The sequence below is a fragment of the Panulirus ornatus genome, chromosome 21 (genome assembly GCF_036320965.1).
Source record: "Panulirus ornatus isolate Po-2019 chromosome 21, ASM3632096v1, whole genome shotgun sequence".
In the NCBI taxonomy this organism is placed as follows: domain Eukaryota; kingdom Metazoa; phylum Arthropoda; class Malacostraca; order Decapoda; family Palinuridae; genus Panulirus; species Panulirus ornatus.
In genome coordinates, this window is record NC_092244.1 from 21,922,542 (window position 1) to 21,946,024 (window position 23,483).

General features: G+C 46.9%; 1 protein-coding gene across 11 annotated transcripts in view; it reads left to right on the plus strand.

Annotated features, from left to right (window-relative positions):
* The window catches only part of LOC139756399 (protein kinase C, brain isozyme-like), a 498,787-nt gene that overhangs the window by 143,187 nt on the left and 332,117 nt on the right, over positions 1-23,483 (plus strand). For all 11 annotated transcript variants that reach the window (XM_071675823.1, XM_071675824.1, XM_071675819.1 and 8 more), the window contains exons 4-5: positions 4,991-5,144; positions 10,122-10,350. In XM_071675823.1, coding sequence (XP_071531924.1) covers positions 4,991-5,144; positions 10,122-10,350 — 383 coding nt within the window. The remainder of the gene's footprint in view (positions 1-4,990; positions 5,145-10,121; positions 10,351-23,483) is intronic.

Genomic DNA, 23,483 nt, shown 5'->3' on the forward strand with positions numbered 1-23,483 from the left:
ACCCTAGTGCTGGATTATGGCTTAGGTGACTACGCTGTTGGGTTGTGGCCTGGTTGACTCCAGTGCTGGTTTGTAGCCAGGTTGACTCCAGTGCTGGTTTGTGGCCTGGTTGACTCCAGTGCTGGTTTGTGGCCTGGTTGACTCCAGTGCTGGTTTGTAGCCTGGTTGACTCCAGTGCTGGTTTGTGGCCTGGTTGACTCCAGTGCTGGTTTGTAGCCAGGTTGACTCCAGTGCTGGTTTGTGGCCTGGTTGACTCCAGTGCTGGTTTGTGGCCTGGTTGACTCCAGTGCTGGTTTGTATCCTGGTTGACTCCAGTGCTGGTTTGTGGCCTGGTTGACTCCAGTGCTGGTTTGTTGCCTGGTTGACTCCAGTGCTGGTTTGTGGCCTGGTTGACTCCAGTGCTGGTTTGTAGCCTGGTTGACTCCAGTGCTGGTTTGTAGCCTGGTTGACTCCAGTGTTGGGTTATGGCCTGGTTGACTCCAGTGCTGGGTTATGGCCTGGTTGACTCCAGTGCTGGTTTGTAGCCTGGTTGACTCCAGTGCTGGTTTGTGGCCTGATTGACCCCAGTGCTGGTTTGTGGCCTGGTTGACTCCAGTGCTGGTTTGTGGCCTGGTTGACTCCAGTGCTGGTTTGTAGCCTTGTTGACTCCAGTGCTGGTTTGTGGCCTGGTTGACTCCAGTGCTGGTTTGTGGCCTGGTTGACTCCAGTGCTGGTTTGTAGCCTGGTTGACTCCAGTGCTGGTTTGTGGCCTGGTTGACTCCAGTGCTGGTTTGTAGCCTTGTTGACTCCAGTGCTGGTTTGTGGCCTGATTGACTCCAGTGCTGGTTTGTAGCCTTGTTGACTCCAGTGCTGGGTTATGGCCCGAGTGATTCCAATACTAGGCCATGGCCTGGCTGAGTCCACTACTTGTCGTGGCCTGGCTGACTCCACTCCAGGTCACGTGAGTATGAAAGTGGGCTGATTTTGATATCAGCGGCGAATTTATTGTGTTCTGCCCGTCTTGTGGGCGGTGGCACAGTGGAGTATACATTGTGTACAGGAGGACCAGAGACAGGGCATCAGTGATTGAGTTACAGGTTACATGACAAGTGAACTGCTTACAGGGACTGGGTAACAGTCAATGAATCGTACCACAAAGTTGTATGTTTTCAATGTTTACAAAAGCTGAGAGCGTCACTGATTGCATCACATTACAAGATACTATTATTAACACTAGAGAAAGTTAAGGTATTTCTCAGGTATTTGTCGCTCGTTTGGATTATTTCTGAATCCTCTAATTTTCCAAATCCTTCTTAGCAAGGTTGACGTTTTGTTTGTCCATCAGCAGGAGGAGGCAAACTCCCCAGAGTATCTGTAGGTCAGCGTGTCAGGCAACAAAGTGTCAAGATGGTATGTTTTGCATGGCACTGTGGTGGTGAGGGATCTACTTATTTTACTTTCATCTTCGCGTAGAGTCAAAAAGACTTTGTTCAAGTTCTTTCTGGATGGTCATCTTCAGGCTGCTCACTGGAAAACCTGAGTTAAAGTCACCTACGTCCTGCGAGGCATTGATTCCTGCTGGTCCTTGAGTCCTTCCTCGCACTTGAAGCCCAGTATGCGAGGGGATCCTGAGACACTGCACTTTTCCTCCGTCGTGTACAGCAAACAGTTCAGTTTGGGAGCATGGATGCCCAGGTATTGATCATGACTTCCCATTACAGTCAGGAACCATCAGTGTGTGGTATTGCAGAGGTGCAGCTTGATCAACTAGAAAACGTGTAACTCCTCAGTGAGATAGCTTCTAAGTGCAGTAGATGATTCATGTGATATTTTATGTAGTACTTTTATGTGATATTCTATAATTATATTTTGTATTTTTTTTTTTACTTTTTAACCTTGAATTGAGTTTCTAGCCATAAAGAATTTCATTTATATCTTGTAGCATTTTAACAATAAAGAGATCTTAATGTCCATAGTTTTAATTAGTTTTGATATTTGTCCTTTATTGTTGACTGAGGGCAGCTGCAGCTCTGGGTATTTCAAACCTGTACCTGCATTGACCAGTTACAACAGCCCATTATGTTGGTACTTCTCAGCCAAGACCCCGATAACTTCGTTCATACTTAGTGTGTCATAATCACTCAAGAGCATTTTTATGGTGACTCCACCTTCCTTGATAAGGCGCCTGTTGAGGATACACCTTAGCCTTTCACAAGTCTGTGATACACGGCTGAGTATAGCGAGTGCATTGTTATACTCAGAGGTGTTGATCATGATAATGTCAGCATAGCTAAGTACGATGTATGCGTCTTCCTGACCATGGACTGAAGAAGGGCAGTAATTTGGACATGAAACAAGGTGAAGCTGAGTTTACTTATCTGTCCTAGAAATGGAATTGATAACTTTCAGGTGGACATTTAGCCAGAGAGCTACCCCCTACATTCATTTCAGCGAGTTCAAACAAGATTACGTGTTCATTTGCTATCTGAACAGTAGCTTTGAGAGGCAGGAAGGATGTGTAGTTCTAGTCTGTGTGAAAAGTTAGAGAGAAAACAATGCATTGTGAGATAGAACTTTGATTCTATGAACACGATCACAGAGGACCGTTCTCCTAAAGGTTGACAATCACACGCACCTTGTGGAAGATGTGCGTAGGTATGAAGGCATATGACCTTCAGGCGTTTGGGTTCGGTGTCACCATGACTTCCTCGTAACTCGACCTGGCACATAACCGTAGAAGCAGAGTACGCTGCTGGTGATGATGATGATGGTTCCAGGAAACCAAGATATTGTCAGAGCTCCTCAGGTACACCAGCTGCAGCAGGAGGGAGGTGGTGCGCCTCTCTCTCTCTGGCCTCACGAACACAACCCATTCACCAGCTTTCTGAAACAGAATTTATTGGCTGATCAGGATTTTTCGAGAAGTGTGTTGGCTTATCAGGATTTTTTGAAGAAAGTGTGTTGACCTCTCAGCTGTGTAGAGAAAAGCTATTTTGGCTTTACGTTTTCCGATGGAAATTGTATTGACATAACAGTATTTCTCAGGGGTTCGTGATGTTGATGGCGGTGATGCTCCCTCCTTCGCAGACACTCATTACTCTCTCCTCTCCTCCCCTCTCCCTCTTATCTCCACTCACTGTCGTCCCCACTCCTACTCTCGTATCTCTCCTGTCCTCTTACTCTGACCACCAGTGGCTGTCCATCCCACACCTGCTCTCATTACTCTCACCGTTATTCACCTCCCCTCCCACACATGCTCTCATTCTCTCTCTCTCTCTCTCTCTCTCTCTCTCTCTCTCTCTCTCTCTCTCTCTCTCTCTCTCTCTCTCTCTCTCTCTCTCTCGTGTCGCCACCACTCACTGCGCCTCCCACCCTCCCTCCACACACACACACACACACACACACACACACACACACACACACACACACACCATCATCATCATCATCATCACCAACACAAAGTTGATTCGTTAATTCATACAGTGACTAGATGCATTAGATTGGTTTTAAGGAAAGATATGTGTTTGGTGATAGGTATAGTGGAGGGTCAAGGGCGAATTGCAATAAGTGACTGGTTACCAGCGTGTCTTATTGACCTGTGGCTGTTTGTGTGGCATGTTTGTCCATGTGTGTGTGTGTGTGTGTGTGTGTGTTCTTCGGGATCCAGTCGCCACCTGCCAATGTTGTTGTCTCACTCTGGCCCAGCTGACTACGCCATCTGCCGAGTTTTCCGCCATGGAAGAAAATATAGATTTTATGATTCCCGTGAGACGTGAATGTACTTTCTGAATCCCAGAATTATCTGGACTCCCCCCCCCCCCCCCCCCCCCCCCCCGGCGGGGCATATTTATTTATCCCCGACTCACTTTCCTGTCACTCTCCTCGCTCACTTTCCTTTCATTTGGATTGTGGGGGTAGCGTCCACACGAAGCGGCTGTCTCTCTGGGTTCCTGGACGTGTTTCTGTGGGTTCGTCGTGGAGAGGACACACAACCCTCCCCTCCTCCCTACCACATGCATCGCCTTACCTGCTGGTGCGGGTGTTCTCGGGCAGTGGCTACGCTGGGGACAGCGTTTGTACAGGTTTTTCTTCACTGCCGCCACGCTCTACTGAAAGATATTTTCGTATTCTTTTACTTTGGTTTTAATTACTTTGGATTAGCGGTGAGTTGATAATTAACTATAGTGAGATGCTGTGTGTATTGGCGCTACCTAAGGCTCTAGAGTGTCCTTGGCTGGTGTACTTGAGATGTATAAACGGATAGATAATTAGTTTAAAATAGTTAAGTCTATGATTCCATACCGATGATCGATGCTTCATGATGATATCCTGAGCCATAGTTGCTCGGGACACAGTATGTGGTGTATCATGGGGATCAGAGAGGCAAGTCGTGGTGTTGTATTTACCACACCTGAGACTCGCTGTTGGCCTTGTCGTAGGGATGCTGCTGCTGTAGATTTATGTGTTACTAGTTGACCCGAGTAACGAGTTAAAACCGGGTAATTGAATGGGTTTAATATTGAGTTACGCTTCAAACCAGCGTTGATAGAAAACGTAATAGTTTTTTCATATGGATTAGAATTTACCATGTATGTTATACGTACGAGAAAGGTTGTCCACGGTGACAGTGTCAGAGTCTCGTTAATATAACGTTTGTGTGGTAGTGAGGATCAGGTGGTAGTGTAGCGGTCACGGGCCGAGTGTGGCGATACAGACCTGCCTACTTGGGCAGGTAACATACTCAGGACTCAGTGATACCAGGCAAAAAAAAGATAACGTTATCCATATTTTTTTTCAGGATGAGCCAGTAAGCCTCTCTCTGTGTAGCACACCTTCGTGCCGCAAACTTCATCTCTTCCTCTTAGATGTATTCTGACGGTCAGTAATCATGAGCGTCCGGTCCGGTAGTTAGCCATCGCAACAGTTGCCTTGCCACGCCAAGCACTGTGGCGTGAACACTGTAACCCCGGTGTGTAACAAGTGTAATGACTCCTTTTCTCTTGCCTTCCAGTTAAAGGCGCCAAGAACCTGATTCCCATGGATCCCAACGGGTTGTCTGACCCGTACATCAAGCTGAAGCTGATCCCAGGAGCTGACAACATGAAGATGAAGACGAAAACCATTAAGGCCACCCTCAACCCTGTCTGGAACGAGACCCTCACCTGGTGAGTGCCTTCACTCTGTGTGTGTATGTATGTGTGTGTGTGTGTGTGTGTGTGTGTGTGTGTGAGGAATTCTTTCTTCGTCTGTTTCCTGACGTTACCTCGATAATGCGGAAAATGGCGATCAAGTGTGTGTGTATATATATATATATATATATATATATATATATATATATATATATATATATATATATATATATATATATATATTTTTTTTTTTTTATACTTTGTCGCTGTCTCCCGCGTTTGCGAGGTAGCGCAAGGAAACAGACGAAAGAAATGGCCCAACCCCCCCCATACACATGCACATACACACGTCCACACACGCAAATATACATACCTACACAGCTTTCCATGGTTTACCCCGGACGCTTCACATGCCTTGATTCAATCCACTGACAGCACGTCAACCCCTGTATACCACATCGCTCCACTTCACTCTATTCCTTGCCCTCCTTTCACCCTCCTGCATGTTCAGGCCCCGATCACACAAAATCCTTTTCACTCCATCTTTCCACCTCCAATTTGGTCTCCCTCTTCTCCTCGTTCCCTCCACCTCCGACACATATATCCTCTTGGTCAATCTTTCCTCACTCATTCTCTCCATGTGCCCAAACCATTTCAAAACACCCTCTTCTGCTCTCTCAACCACGCTCTTTTTATTTCCACACATCTCTCTTACCCTTACGTTACTTACTCGATCAAACCACCTCACACCACACATTGTCCTCAAACATCTCATTTCCAGCACATCCATCCTCCTGCGCACAACTCTATCCATAGCCCACGCCTCGCAACCATACAACATTGTTGGAACTACTATTCCTTCAAACATACCCATTTTTGCTTTCCGGGATAATGTTCTCGACTTCCACACATTTTTCAAGGCTCCCAAAAGTTTCGCCCCCTCCCCCACCCTATGATCCACTTCCGCTTCCATGGTTCCATCCGCTGACAGATCCACACCCAGATATATATATATATATATATATATATATATATATATATATATATATATATATATATATATATATATGCTGGGTGTAACATACAGTTATGCATGGCTCTGTGTTCGTGTGTCTGATGGTTTCTAACCGACCATATGTGTGTGTGTACTTGTATCGCTAGTCAGTGGTGTGTGCCGGTCCGATCCCTGTCCCTCACATCACTCTCTACCCTCACTCCCTCCCACGCCAGACCTCTCACTCCCACACTGCTCAAGCCTCTCACGCCCCTCTCTTTTACTCTCCCAGCCTCCCACGGATTCATCTCGACTGAGCAAACCATTTGCCCACTTTTCATAGGCACTCTTGTGTCTGTGATCGGTTACCACTACTAGTACCAGTACCAGTCACCGCTACCTGTACTAATCCCTACTACCAGCACCAGTCACTACCAGTACCAGTACCATCTTCATTTACTACAACCACCACCGTTCACTACTACCAGTACCAGTCACAATTACCAGCACCGGTCACTACTACCAGTGCCAGTCACTACTACAGGTACCAGTCACCATTACCAGTACCAGCCATCATTGTCAGTACCAGTCACTACTGCCAGTACTAGTCACCAGCACCAGTTACTACTACCATTACCAGTACCAGTCACTACTACCAGTACTAGTCACCAGCACCAGTTACTACTACCATTACCAGTACCAGTCACTACTACCAGTACTAGTCACCAGCACCAGTTACTACTACCATTACCAGTACCAGTCACTACTACCAGTACTAGTCACCAGCACCAGTTACTACTACCATTACCAGTACCAGTCACTACTACCAGTACTAGTCACCAGCACCAGTTACTACTACCATTACCAGTACCAGTCACTACTACCAGTACTAGTCACGATTATCAACACCAGTTACTTCTATCATCACCAGTACATGTCAGTCATCACCAGTACCAGTCACTACCACCAGTACCACTCATCACGACCAACACCAGTCACTGTTACATTGCCAGTCACTACTGGCAGTACTAGTCACCATTAGCAGAACTAGTCACTACTACCATTACCAGTACCAGTCACCATTACCAGTACCAATGACTACCGCCAGTACCGCTAATTATTATCAGGACTAGTTACTACTACCAGTACCAGTCACTATTGTCGATACCAGTCATCATTAACTGTACCAATTACTCTTACTAGTACCAGGCAACACTACCAGTACGTTACTTAAGCCAGTACCAGCCGCTACTAACAGAACCAGGCACCACTATAAGTACCAGTCACCACTATAAGTACCAGTCACCACTTTCAGTAGCAGTCACCACTTCCAGTACCAGTCACCACTATGAGTACCAGTCACCACTTCCAATACCAGTCACCACTATAAGTACCAGTTACCACTTCCAATACCAGTCACCACTATAAGTAGCAGTCACAACTATAAGTAGCAGTCACCACTTCCAATACCAGTCACCACTATAAGTAGCAGTCACCACTTCCAGTACCAGTCACCACTTCCAGTACCAGTCACCACTTCCAGTACCAGTCACCACTTCCAGTACCAGTCACCACATCCAGTACCAGTCACCACATCCAGTACCAGTCACCACATCCAGTACCAGTCACCACTTCCAGTACCAGTCACCACTTCCAGTACCAGTCACCACTTCCAGTACCAGTCACCACTTCCAGTACCAGTCACCACTTCCAGTACCAGTCACCACTTCCAGTACCAGTCACCACATCCAGTACCAGTCACCACTTCCAGTACCAGTCACCACATCCAGTACCAGTCACCACATCCAGTACCAGTCACCACATCCAGTACCAGTCACCACTTCCAGTACCAGTCACCACTTCCAGTACCAGTCACCACTTCCAGTACCAGTCACCACATCCAGTACCAGTCACCACTTCCAGTACCAGTCACCACATCCAGTAGCAGTCACCACATCCAGTACCAGTCACCACATCCAGTACCAGTCACCACATCCAGTACCAGTCACCACTAACAGTAGCGGTCACCACAGTCAGTACCTGTCACTACTAACAGTACCAGTCATTACTACCACTAGCAGTCAACACTTTCAGTACCAGTTACCACAACCCTTAGCAGTCATTGTTACTAGCTCCAGTCATCTTTACCAATAGCAGTTACCTTTACTCGTACTATTCACCGTTACTAATATCAGTCACTGCTACCAGTACTAGTCCCCACTTAAAGTTACCAGTCACCACGACCAGTACCAGCCAAGATTACGAGTACGACTCACCATTACCAGTTACTACTACCCGTATCAGTCACCACTACCAGTACTAGATACCACTACCAGTACTAGATATCAGTACCACTGTCTTTGACAACACTACCAGTACTTCACCAGTACCAGTACTGCACCAGTACCACAACCACCCACCTGTTGTGTCCCCATCATATCACCCCTGGCCACCAGCACCCCAGACTCCCCCCTCCCCAGCGTCGCCAGTGCCAAGCCTCTTGGTGCCCCCACAGCCTCCTGCAGCTGCTGGTGGTGGTGGTGGTGGTGTCGGATGTTTGAACCTGGTGCAGGTGTTGACGGTGTGGGTGCGCTGGCCGCCGCCGCCGGCTCTGGTGGCGCTTACGACAGACCTGCTTATTGCTGGAGTTTACAGCTCTGATTCTCTCTCTCTCTCTCTCTCTCTCTCTCTCTCTCTCTCTCTCTCTCTCTCTCTCTCGTGTGGCAGGAAATATAGCAAGATATGAAAGTCCCTGGGGATAGGGGAGAAAGAATACTTCCCACGTATTCCCTGCGTGTCGTAGAAGGCGACTAAAAGGGGAGGGAGCGGGTGGCTGGGCAGGAAATATAGCAAGATATGAAAGTCTAACATGTGTGGATGTTGTGTACTAGTTCACCCTACTGTGTGTGTGTGTGTGTGTGTGTGTGTGTGTGTGTAATAGTGAGGAGTCAGATAATACTTCATGATGCAGATAAATAATGTCATGCACAACAGACGTTATTTATCATCATAAAATCTGTCAGAGTCATGTTACCTCGCAGTTTACACGAGAGCTTCCTGGTGTTCCTGTACTGGGTCAAGTTTCTTATTTTATTTATTTATTATTTCATCATTTTTGACCTGGCACATTATACGTATAGTGAATTTCCCAGTACGTCTCGTGGTCTTGATGAAGCTCGTGAACGCTGCTCTCTCTCTTCCTTGGTTCGTGTTATTGACTGGCAGTTCTCTCTCTCTCTCTCTCTCTCTCTCTCTCTCTCTCTCTCTCTCTGCAACCCCCCGTCCCTCCTCGCCCCGCTATGTTGCTCCTTTGCTTCACTGTTCTGCCGCCATTTATACAGATATATGATTTACGATCCTGTTGCAGTCCTGCAGCAGATAACCTCGTCATAGACCATCAGGTCTTATGTTATCTGACCTTCCTATATAGTATTACAGCCCTGCAGCAGATAACCTTGTCATAGACCATCAGGTCTTATGCTATCTGACCTTCCCATGTAGTATTACCGGCCTGCAGTAGGTGATCTCAATATAGACCATCAGGTCTTGTAAAATCTGACCTTCCCATGTAATGTTTCTGTTCTTCAGAAGATAACCTCTGTATATACAATCAGGTCTTCTGTTTTCCTATATACTATTACCCGTCATAGCCCATGTCTCATCCATTCCGTGTACCCTTCCTGTTTTGTTACTCGCCTCTAGCAAATAACCTCATCGTAGATCATCAGGTCTTGTGTTGTCTAGCCATCCCATGTAGCATTGCTGTCCTTCAGGAGATAACGATATCATAGATATCGGGTCTGTTATATGTCCTTCCCATTTGATATTCCTGAGATAATCTCGACATAGACCATCAGGCTTTGTGTTACCTGACCTTCCCATGTGTTGTAAGTATCCTGCAGGGGATAACCTCATCATCGACCATCAATCAGGTCTTGTTATTGGTTCTTCCCACGTACATGTGTGCGCCCTCGTGTGTTCCCGCTATCCATTACTGACTGGAATTTGGCCGTCCACAGCGATCTGAAGCCCGAGGACAAGGACCGCCGCCTGCTGGTGGAGTGCTGGGATTGGGATCGAACTTCCCGCAATGACTTCATGGGCTCCATGTCCTTCGGCATCAGCGAGATCATCAAGTCGCCAGTGGAGGGCTGGTACAAGTTCCTGACGGAGGAAGAGGGCGAGTTCTACAATGTGCCATGCCCTCCCGAGGGCACGGACATCTCCGTGCTCAAGGAGAAGTTTAAGGTGAGTCCGAGATGACCGAGGGTGTCATCCAGACGTACAGGGGAGGAGGGATGGGCAGTAGGGGGAAGGGTTCTCACCATAGGGCAGGAGAAGGATGGGATCACAAGACCGTTCACTAGGTTCACTCGCCTCCAGACTTTCCTCTCACGCTGATCGACCTAGTTACTGTGTTACTGATGTGGGATCATTACCTTTCCAACTCGTGGCCACAGACAGTCCATCTTATTTTTGTGGTGAAACGTTTCCAGGATTGACAAGATTACGTGGATGTATCGTTATCTCAGGGTTTCTTTGGGGTTGGGGATACCCACAGCCTTGAAGGGGTACAAGCCACACTGATGTATTGTCTGGGTTAGCTATTCCTGTGTCCAGTTTAAACGTGTGAGGACTTGAGCATCTTGTACAGACACATACACACACACACACATCTTACAGTATACAACTCCTGCAGACTCCAGAGCTGTGCACCCACGCACGAGCAGAGAAGTGATGAACTTCTCTGGGGCGAGAGGATCCTGAGTGAGACTGTATTCCTTCCTGTTCATTGACGAATGAGAAATCGTGTTTGGTGAAGCCGAATTGCAGTACAGTCCTGACGAGGACTTTCTCGTTACAAAGAAATCCGCCTTTTCCCTGCTGCTGATTGAAGCGCAGCATTCGCCTCCGTAAAAGGGTGTATAAAGAGGCATAACGTGTACCTTGGATTTTGATACGTTTTACATAATAAGTAAGAACGTAGCATGTGACAACTCCCCCAGTAATGGTGATCAGTGAAAGGAAATTTACTTAGGCGCAGGGCTCACCAGATGTGAGGATGGCGAGTCAACAAAAACCTTGGCCTCTTTTTTGGAGTTAGGGAATGGAAGATGAAGCTTCTGGGGTCATATTGTGAGGGACGAGCCGATGAAAAATGAGGCAGATAACGTAATGGCATGATAATGAGGCAGGGTCCGGGTCTCTTGATGCCGGAGGTGGGGGACGGATATGTCAGTGGGGGGGGAGGGTGCTGATGTTCGGAAGATGGGGATGGGTGGGGGGGTCGTAGATGTCAGAGGGAAGGGGGATGGTGACGGTGGTAGGGAGACCTGGGGGTGGGGGATGTCATGGTGTAAGGTGATGGGATGTGTTGATGTCAGAAGGAAGCGGGTTCTGATGTCACGGTGAAGTCAGGATGTGCTTTCGTTGTGAACTGTTTGTTGATGTCAGAGGCTGGAGGGAGGTATTGATGTCATTAGGGAGAAGGTATTGTTTGATGTCAGGGAGAGGGACACGGTGATACCTGGGATGTGCTGATGTCACATATCAACGAGATGGTCAGTGATGTATTGATGTCATCAGAGGAAGATCATTGTGCAGATATCGGTATGAGGGGGGATGTTTCTGCTTCCCAGGGGTAGTGATGTATTGATGTCCTGGAGTAATGGTAGGCAGAGAGAGAGATGGTTTGCTGCTCAGGGGAGGGGCGACGTCTTGGGCAGGTGTCATTTGGTATTAAGGAAAGTGTGAGACATCTTTGAGGAGTAGCGTCAGGCACCTTCATACAAACTATGGTGAGGTCACGTGTCTCACCAGAAAACGGGTAAATCATACTTAAAGAAAACGGAAACTGATCAAATCATCTTCAGCCGTACACATGAAGCGGGCATCATCATTCACTATCTTGTGATAGTGAGTGATGATAATGAAGCCTACTGATACTACTACTACTGCTTGATGATGATAATGGTGAATGCATTAGTGATGCTGTTGAAGTGCTCTGCGTGGGGGTAGGGATACCCACAGCCTTGTGAAGGGGTACACTGGTCTGGCGTCCGGATTAGCTGTCCCTGTGTCCAGTTTAAACGTGTGAGACATTTATTCAAGAAAGAGACGACGCATGTTTGCTGTGGGAAAGTCAAGTCTTGGGGTAAGCCAGGCTGAGGGAAAATCTTGTATAAAGTTTATTGAGAAAACTCATAGTATGATTGTCAGCCCCAAGTTCAGGATGTTTACCAAATGGCGTCCTAGCTTCGTCTCTTCGATGTATATCAACTGACTTATATTTCTCTCTTGTGTCTCCCCTGATGATGTGATTATTACACGAAAGTGCACTTGGGAACTTATCGTGTTTCATTTTCTCCTTGGACTCATAAGAATATATATATATATATATATATATATATATATATATATATATATATTTTTTTTTTTTTATTATACTTTGTCGCTGTCTCCCGCGTTTACGAGGTAGCGCAAGGAAACAGACGAAAGAAATGGCCCAACCCCCCCCATACACATGTATATACATACGTCCACACACGCAAATATACATACCTACACAGCTCTCCATGGTTTACCCCAGACGCTTCACATGCCCTGCTTCAATCCACTGACAGCACGTCAACCCCGGCATACCACATCGCTCCAATTCACTCTATTCCTTGCCCTCCTTTCACCCTCCTGCATGTTCAGGCCCCGATCACACAAAATCTTTTTCACTCCATCCTTCCACCTCCAATTTGGTCTCCCTCTTCTCCTTGTTCCCTCCACCTCCGACACATATATCCTCTTGGTCAATCCCTCCTCACTCATCCTCTCCATGTGCCCAAACCACTTCAAAACACCCTCTTCTGCTCTCTCAACCACGCTCTTTTTATTTCCACACATCTCTCTTACCCTTACGTTACTCACTCGATCAAACCACCTCACACCACACATTGTCCTCAAACATCTCATTTCCAGCACATCCATCCTCCTGCGCACAACTCTATCCATAGCCCACGCCTCGCAACCATACAACATTGTTGGAACCACTATTCCTTCAAACATACCCATTTTTGCTTTCCGAGATAATGTTCTCGACTTCCACACATTCTTCAAGGCCCCCAGGATTTTCGCCCCCTCCCCCACCCTATGATCCACTTCCGCTTCCATGGTTCCATCCGCTGCCAGATCCACTCCCAGATATCTAATATATATATATATATATATATATATATATATATATATATATATATATATATATATATATATATATAGCGTTAATGAGATGGCCTAGATTAGGTCCTCAGTTGCGTAAACCATCTCAGGAAACATGAGAAAACAAAAGAATGTAGATGAACCATTTAGACCATCACCATATCAGATAGTGTTATCCACGTTGAGCTTCCAAACCTTTCAGCCGAACTCTTGTGAAGGTCAGTCCGCGTGAGTGGCACTATTTGCATCCAGCCGTAATTTCCCAGGTTAGTCGTGCGTCCTCCTGGAACTTCCCCCAGTGCATCACTCCTCAGTACTCCACTCCCCAGTGCACTACTCCCCAGTGCTCCACTCACCAGTGCTCCACTCCCCAGTGCACCACTCCTCGGTACTCCACCCCCCCCGGTGCTCCACTCCCCAGTGCACCACTCCCAGTGCTCCACTCCCCAGTGCACCACTCCCAGTGCTCCACTCCCCAGTGCACCACTCCCAGTGCTCCACTCCCCAGTGCACCACTCCCAGTGCTCCACTCACCAGTGCACCACTCCCAGTGCTCCACTCCCCAGTGCACCACTCCCCAGTGCTCCACTCCCCAGTGCTCCACTCCCCAGTGCCCCACTCCCCAGTGCTCCACTCCCCAGTGCTCCACTCCCCGCGTCATTACTCGCCGACTTCGTCGTTCCCATACACCAGTCTTCTGGTCGCGTCACCCTCAAGGATGCCACGCGTCAACCTTCCCATTCGCCCCATCAGTCATTATCCCTTCACGTGCCGTGTTAGTCATTCGCCCCATCAGTCATTACCCCTTCACGTGCCGTGTTAGTCATTCGCCCCATCAGTCATTACCCCTTCACGTGCCGTGTTAGTCATTCGCCCCATCAGTCATAACTCCTTCATATACCATATCAGGTATGTCCCCTATCATGTACTCCATCAGTCATTACATCATCAGCCATTACCCCAAATCATGTGCCCCATCAATCATTTTCCCCCATCATTTGCCACACGAACCCCCTCTCCTTGCTCAATAGACACAGAAGTTGGACAATGAAGTATTGGCTATAGTTTTCGTAGAAAGTAGGATCTCTGGAGGCTGCAGAGAGTAGGATCTCTGGAGGCTGCAAGGAGCAGGTTCTTTGGAGGCTACGGAAAAAAAAAGAGTTACTTTAGCATACGGCAGATTTCTCACTTTCGAACACCATGGCGGACGTCATGGGGTGACGTAGATAGTGAGGACGGAGACGCCACTAGTAACCCAGGTAGGATATGAAGGGTGCCTTGTTGGACGACTTCGTCATCATGAAAACGTACAAAGTTGTGACGGCGTGTTATGTGACCTTGAGGCGGGGGTGGGACGTGTGGTGTGTCCTGGTGGCAGAGGTTGAACATGTAAGGTGAACCTCAGGCAGTCTTAGGACTTGGTGCCCCCCTCCCTTCCAACCTCTTGGAGTCGTGTAAAGTGACCGTAGAACAGGATAAGCACGTGTTAGGTGGCCTCAAACCAGAACGAGAACGTGTAAGGTGGCCTCGAAGTAGGATTTGAACGTGTAAGCGGCCTCGAAGCAGGATGAGGACGTGTAAGGTGTCCTTGAAGTAGGATGAGAGCGTGTGAGGTATCCTCGAAGGAGGATGAAGACGCGTAAGATGTTCTTGCAGCAGGATGAGGACGTGTAAAGTAGCGTCGATGCCGTGTAAGGTAGCGTGAAGAAAATGTGAGGACTTATAAGGTGGCCTGGAGGACATGGAAGGTAGCCTGGTTACTTGCTTGCCTTGCCTTCAGGTTCGTCAGCGTCACGTTAAATTCATCCATCGAATAATCTTGTAACTTTCAGGTGTTATGATCTAACATCACATATGTACACTCTCACAACACATGTGGCCCATCCTGGTAGCTGGTGGAGGCATTATCTGGCATCTGTCAACGCTTGCTGGTGGTGGCTGGGGAGGGGTGGGGTGGGAGTGGCTGGTTTTGTCAGAATAAATTGTTCAGATTCAATAAGAGATTGCCCAGGTAAATTTCACATCTTATTCTCACCTTCTCTGGCGTCCAGGTGTGGTAACCACCAGGAACGGGGGAGGATAGGGGTGTTGCGGGAGTGGCAGAAGCGGAAGGGAGGGAGGGAGGGAGGAAATTAACACATCCACATGTGACTAATTTGTAGCAAAGACGTCTCTTCATTTCGGGTATTATTATTTTTTCTTCCAGCCCGTTGAGCACATGTATATAATGGTCTAACCTTTGACCTACTCCTAATAGTCAGGTCGAAGGCTAGGCCACCATTCCCAAACGTCCTAGCTTCGTGCACAAGGGTCGCACCGTCGTGCTCCCTGTAATAAAGACTTCCATGCATAATTAGTATATACAGTATATACATATATATATATATATATATATATATATATATATATATATATATATATATATATATATATATATATATATATATATGTGTGGTGTTTCAAAGTTAGAGTTTTGGTACTCCCTTGGTACTCGTTCTAGGAGCTGTTGCAGTTCAAAGGCTGCGCCGCTCGCAGTAACAGGGAAATGATGGACTCTTTCTTAGTGAGAAGTTCTTTTGACGAGACTGTACTCCAGTGATGAGGCCTCGGTACAGGTGTCTTTTCACTGCGGTGTAACACACACACACACACACACACACATCCCTGGGGATGGGAGGGAAAGAATCTTCCCACGTATTCCCCCGCGTGTCGTAGAAGGTGACTAAAAGGGAAGGGAGCAGAGGGCTGGAAACCCTCCCCTCCCGTTTCTTAATTTTTCCAAAAAAGGAACAGAGAAGGGGCCCAAGTAAAGATATTTCCTTTAAGGCTCAGTCCTCTGTTCTTAACGCTGCCTCGCTAACGCGGGAAATGACGAATATATATATATATATATATATATATATATATATATATATATATATATATATATATATATATATATATATATTTATATATATATATTATCCCTGGGGATAGGGGAGAAAGAATACTTCCCACGTATTCCCTGCGTGTCGTATAAGGCGACTAAAAGGGGAGGGAGCGGGGGGCTGGAAATCCTCCCCTCTTTTTTTTTTTTTCCAAAAGAAGGAACAGAGAAGGGGGCCAGGTGAGGATATTCCCTCAGAGGCCCAGTCTTCTATTCTTAACGCTACCTTGCTAACGCGGGAAATAGCGAATAGTTTGAAAGAAAAAAGATATATATATATATATATATATATATATATATATGTAGGTATAAGTTTGTTGAGTATTCCTGGTAAATTATATGGGAGGGTATTGATTGAGAGGGTGAAGGCATGTACAGAGCATCAGATTGGGGAAGAGCAGTGTGGTTTCAGAAGTGGTAGAGGATGTGTGGATCAACAAGTGTTTGCTTTGAAGAATATATGTGAGAAATACTTAGAAAAGCAAATGGATTTGTATGTAGCATTTATGGATCTGGAGAAGGCATATGATAGAGTTGATAGAGATGCTCTGAGGAAGGTATTAAGAATATATGGTGTGGGAGGCAAGTTGTTAGAAGCAGTGAAAAGTATTTATCGAGGATATAAGGCATGTGTACGTGTAGGAAGAGAGGAAAGTGATTGGTTCTCAGTGAATGTAGGTTTGCGGCAGGGGTGTGTGATGTCTCCATGGTTGTTTAATTTGTTTATGGATGGGGTTGTTAGGGAGGTGAATGCAAGAGTTTTGGAAAGAGGGGCAAGTATGAAGTCTGTTGTGGATGAGAGAGCTTGGGAAGTGAGTCAGTTGTTGTTCGCTGATGATACAGCGCTGGTGGCTGATTCATGTGAGAAACTGCAGAAGCTGGTGACTGAGTTTGGTAAAGTGTGTGAAAGAAGAAAGTTAAGAGTAAATGTGAATAAGAGCAAGGTTATTAGGTACAGTAGGGTTGAGGGTCAAGTCAATTGGGAGGTAAGTTTGAATGGAGAAAAACTGGAGGAAGAAAAGTGTTTTAGATATCTGTGAGTAGATCTGGCAGCGGATGGAACCATGGAAGCGGAAGTGAATCATAGGGTGGGGGAGGGGGCGAAAATCCTGGGAGCGTTGAAGAATGTGTGGAAGTCGAGAACATTATCTCGGAAAGCAAAAATGGGTATGTTTGAAGGAATAGTGGTTCCAACAATGTTGTATGGTTGCGAAGCGTGGGCTATGGATAGAGTTGTGCGCAGGAGGGTGGATGTGCTGGAAATGAGATGTTTGAGGACAATGTGTGGTGTGAGGTGGTTTGATCGAGTAAGTAATGTAAGGGTAAGAGAGATGTGTGGAAATAAAAAGAGCGTGGTTGAGAGAGCAGAAGAGGGTGTTTTGAAATGGTTTGGGCACATGGAGAGAATGAGTGAGGAAAGATTGACCAAGAGGATATATGTGTCGGAGATGGAGGGAACGAGGAGAAAAGATGGAGTGAAAAAGATTTTGTGTGATCGGGGCCTGAACCTGGAGGAGGGTGAAAGGCGGGCAAGGAATAGAGTGAATTGGATCGATGTGGTATACCGGGGATGACGTGCTGTCAGTGGATTGAATCAGGGCATGAGAAGCGTCTGGGGTAAACCATGGAAAGCTGTGTAGGTATGTATATTTGCGTGTGTGGACGTGTATGTATATACATGTGTATGGGGGTGGGTTGGGCCATTTCTTTCGCCTGTTTCCTTGCGCTACCTTGCAAACGCGGGAGACAGCGACAAAGCAAAAAAAAAAAAAAAAAATATATATATATATATATATATATATATATATATATATATATATATATATATATATATATATATATATATTGGAAAGAATCTCAGTTTTGCGCGTGATCAAGTATATTCCTATGAATTCACAGGGAAAATGAAACACGATGATGGATATCCATTATTACTCATATCAACATGACAGAGTTAAATTATCATCATTTCAATCTATGTTCCTTAGGGCATTACGTATTTGCAGTCCAGAGTTTATTGATGAAGAGTTTGAGAAGATATGTTCTATTTGATCTAAGTTAAAGTGCCCTAGATCTTTCATTGATAAATCCCTTAAGTTAGCAAAGAAATCATTATAGAGTTTAACCCAAACCTCTCATTGACACCAAGAATCTTTCAGTTATCCCTTTTAATAGTAATTTTACTTCCCATGTTTCTTAAATCCTTTAATGTAAATGTTGCCTTCAGCAACAATAATACTATAAAGAATATCTTAATTAGGAACTCACCAGAAATTTCTCCTGGATGCATCTTTAAAGTGGCATTTAGAAATTGTGATAAGTTTTATGTTGGGTAACTGGTAAGGATCTTTCTGTTAGACTTATGCAACATGAATGTATTATAAGAACAAGACAAGAATCAAATGCCTTGTTTAATCACGTTAAAAACTATGATCATTCTATTGACTGGCGTAATGCCATTTCTGTTATTAACTAAACTCCAGTACCAAGAGAAATTTTAATGAATCTTCTATTATTGAATACACAAAGAATTATAACCTTAATTTTAGTGAAAGTCGTTGCAAATTGGATAACTTTATTGTTTATAGAATTTGTAAACAATTCACCTTCTTGTCCACATAAGTTTATGATACGCTCGTTGTCTGTCTTGGACAATCACTTGTTTACCAAATGGCTTCCTAGCTACGTCTCTTCGTTGTATAACAACTGACTGTTATATTTCTCTCTTGTGTCTCCCTTGATGATGTGATTATTACACGAAAGTGCACTTGAGAACTTATCGTATTTCATTTTCCTCGTGGACTCATAGGAATGTACTTGATCAGGCGCAAAACTGTGATCCTTCCCAATATATATATATATATATATATATATATATATATATATATATATATATATATATATATATATATGTTTGTGTGTGTGTGTGTGTGAATGATATTCTGGATAATGGGAAAATGTAATCATAGACCAACACTATTGTCTCCTTTTTTTCATATAATCATTCAGTTTGTTAAAACAACTGGAAAATGCGGACTAAAATTTCGCTGATATTTTCTAAAAATAATACGTAGAGCATAAAATGTGATCCAATTAAAGCTACAGATATATGTATGCCACTCTTTTTATCTGGAGACCGTAATGCTAATTGATACGTTAACTACGGGGAGTGGATGGTTGGTGAGCTTACCTCTCTCTTCTGTACCCTATTGACGCTGGCAGTACCCTAGTAATGCTGGCTGTACCCTACTGATGCTGGCTGTAACTTACTGACGCTAGCTGTAACCTACTGACGCTGACTGTGTCCTGCTGACGCTGGCTGTAACTTACTGACGCTGGCTGTACCCTACTGATCCTGGCTGTAACTTACTGACGCTAGCTGTAACCTACTGACGCTGACTGTGTCCTGCTGACGCTGGCTGTAACTTACTGACGCTAGCCGTAACCTACTGACGCTGGCTATCCTGTACCCTAATGACTGACTCTGGCTGTACCCTATTCACGCTGGCTATATTGTACCCTCATGACTGACGCTCTCTGTGCTGTGCTGACGTTGACTATACTGTACTGTACTGTCGTTGGCTATACTGTACTGTACTGCCGTTGGCTATACTGTACCATACTAAGGCTACTACCTGCGAGTGAGGGATGATGACAGGGATGATGATGAGTCATGTTGCGAGATGATGGCACGACACATAAGATGATGGCCCTTCCACATGACAGGCCCCCTCCATATGACAATTCTATTTACATGCCCCCCCCCCCCCCCCCCCCACTCCCGAACGTGACAATTATCCTCCACATCTCAAGCCATTTTAGCCCCCTCACGCCAGCCAGACCCCCCTCAATATGCCAGTCCCCCTCCATCAGCCCCTTTTCATTAGCCAGGACTCTCTCCCACCAGCCAGTCCCTATTCATACTCCAGGCGCCCTCCACTGGCCAGCCCTCCACCAGCCACGACCTTTCCACCAGCAGGACCTTTTCATACTTAAGGTCTCCCTCCTCCTGCCAACCCCCCCCCCCCCCACACACACACACACACACACAACCAGCCAGGCCCCCCTCCACCAGCCAGACTCCCTCCGCCAGCCAGACTCCCTCCGCCAGCCAGACTCCCTCCACCAGCTAGAAGCCTTCAGCCAGCCAGCAGGAGGCGGCAGCAGTAGCAGCAGCTCACGAGGGTCGCCGTGTTAAGCGGCCAGAGTGGTGATCGCCTCCAACAAGTTTTAACATAAAGTTTGATACATGTGGCGCCAGGCCCGGCTCACTGGCGCCTCCTTGCGCCATTGTTACCATTATAAACATGATACTTGTCCAGAAGATTCCATGGTCACCACCATACATACCTCTGGTGATGTGAGCTTGGGTGGATTTGGCCGTCGTCCGGGAGGAGTGATGTGGTTGGTGGTGGACGTCTTGTGGTCATGATGTAAGGAGGCCAAGGCTCCGACCGCGACCTTGGCCAGCACCAATACCCTTCCCCGGGGTCCCCACCGCCGCCTCCTTGCTCCCGTGCCTCATACAGTTATCCCCGGTCACTCCTACACTCATTACCGGTCATTCCGCCACTCCTCACTCATCACCGGTCACTCCTCCGCTCATCAACGGTCACTCCTCCACTCATCACCGGTCATGCCTTCAACCCGTACTTCTTCCCTCCCGCCCACAGTGGGTGTTGGTGACTGGCCTGAGGTGTACGTACGTACGTACGTAGTTCCGTCCCGTGGGAGGCACCGCGGGGGTCAGGGTGTTGGCCATCACCAGGCTCTGGTACGGTCTCCTCTCCCTCCTGCCCCGACTCAAATCTTCTCCTTCCATAAGTAACTTTTGTGATCTATTTACTCACAAGACTTCTCCCCAGCCACATCATCACTCTCTACCATGACTCCTGCCCTTTTTCTGCCATGGCGGCGTTCTTGCACCTCCCTCAGCTGATTTTTTTTCCCCATGAGTAAGGCATCAGTTATGGACACCAGTCTGTACCAAAAGCGAGGTCAGGAAGGAAGGACTTGGGATATACAGAGTTTTCTAGGGCCTGGAGAACCCGAGGAGCAGGTCTTGAGGTATGAGCTAAGACCGGGGTGAATACAGAGTTCCAAGGCTTTGCTGTGTAGGGAAAGAAACAGACATAACAACGGCCCGACCCTTGAGTTACCACACAAACAACAGCCCGACCCTTGAGTTACCGCACAAACAATGGCCAGACCCTTGAGTTACCGCACAAACAACGGCCCGACCATTGAGTTACCGCGCAAACAACGGCCAAACCCTTGAGTTACGGCACAAACAACGGCCAGACCCTTGAGTTGCCGCACAAACAACGGCCAGACCCTTGAGTTACCGCACAAACAACGGCCTAACCCTTGAGTTACCGCGCAAACAACGGCCAAACCCTTGAGTTACCACACAAACAACGACCCGACCCTTGAGTTACCGCACAGACAATGGCCAGACCCTTGAGTTTCCGCACAAACAATGGCCCGACCCTTGAGTTACCACACAGACAATGGCTAAACCCTTGAGTTACCATACAAACAATGGCCAGACCCTTGAGTTACCACACAAACAACGGCCCGACCCTTAAGTTACCGCAAAAACATCCGCCTGACCCTTGAGTTACCGCACAAACAACGGCCAGACCCTTGAGTTACCGCACAAACAACGGCCAGACCCTTGAGTTACCGCACAAACAACGGCCAGACCCTTGAGTTACCACAGAATGGCCCGACCCTTGAGTTACCACACAAACAAGGGCCAGGCCCTTGAGTTACTACACACAGTAACCATGTGAGGCCAGTGGCTAATGGTGGCGGGCAGACGTACAGCCAGTTTTTATCATGTATCATCCCCGCCCCATCTCACCTCCTTACCATTCCTTCTCCAAATACCATGAGTACTCCCAACCCTCTCTTGTCCATTACCATTGTTCGTCCTCACCATGATTACCGTGCATTACCTACGTTGTGGCCCAGCTGTGCGTGATTTCCCGTTTTCCAGTTATTTGCGTGTCTGCGCTTCCTGCCCTGTGACTGCCAGTGTACCCCCGCGGACAACGCTACCATGACAACCAACCAACTCCCTCTCCTCTCCCCTTCCCCTTCCCTTCCTCTCCCCCCAGCACTGTCTCCCCCTGTCCTCAGGAAGAACATCACTTCATTGCTTCTTGCCTTTCAGTCGTCACCTCACCCCGTGTGTCCTCAGCCGTGCCTCTTTGTCATGACTTCCTTCGCTCTTAACCATCAGACTCTACCATTCCTCCCCATCATGACTACCTGTCCTTCCCGTCTCTCCCTACTGTGGCTACTATTCCTCTCCCGTTCCCTGCCATTACTCTCCCGTGGTCCTCTTTGCCATACCCATGATCTCTCCCTCAGTCATTCCCCCCATCCCATGTATCGCAGTTTCCTTTTTCTACATCATCATTCCCTCCTACCATGACTCGTCATGCCTACCACCATAACTCGCTGCCTGCCACGGCAACCATTCCTCTCCGCCTCTCTGATTGGCAAGCGGTAGCCCTGAAAATTTGTTAACATGTGAATTAAAATAAATATTGGGTTTTTCTTTTATCTCTGACCCATTCTGTTAATTGTGCTCGCCAGCTGCACTGGGTTGGAAATATACTCCACTGGCGACAGGCTTGCAAAAGTGGCGACTGACGGGGAATTGAAATATAAAGTCTGTATTTCAATTTTGTAACCCCGGTCTATGCTTCTCTGAAATATGGTGTTTTTACCTGTAAAATCCGTGTTTAACGAGTGATATAGTTGGATATCGGCTCACCGTTCAATACTTCGTTTGTATTCATAAAACCACCCACTTTGAGTACGACCCTAGAGCACGACGGTACGAACCTTTCAGCTCGATGGTGTGATGCCTGAGCACAACGGTACGTTGCCTGAACACGATGGTACAATCCTTGAGTACGACGGTACGATCCTTGAGCATGACGGAACGACCTTTGAGCACGACGGTACAACCCTTAAGCACGACGGTACGACCCTTAAGCACGACCATACGTCGTGTTCAGGTGTGGGTTTGCTGGAGATGATGGTGTTCAGGGGTGTGTTTGCTGGAGATGATGGTGTTCAGGGATGGGTTTGCTGGAGATGATGGTGTTCAGGGATGGGTTTGCTGGAGATGATGGTGTTCAGGGGTGGGTTTGCTGGAGATGATGGTGTTCAGGGATGGGTTTGCTGGAGATAATGGTGTACAGGGGTGGGTTTGCTGGAGATGATGGTGTAC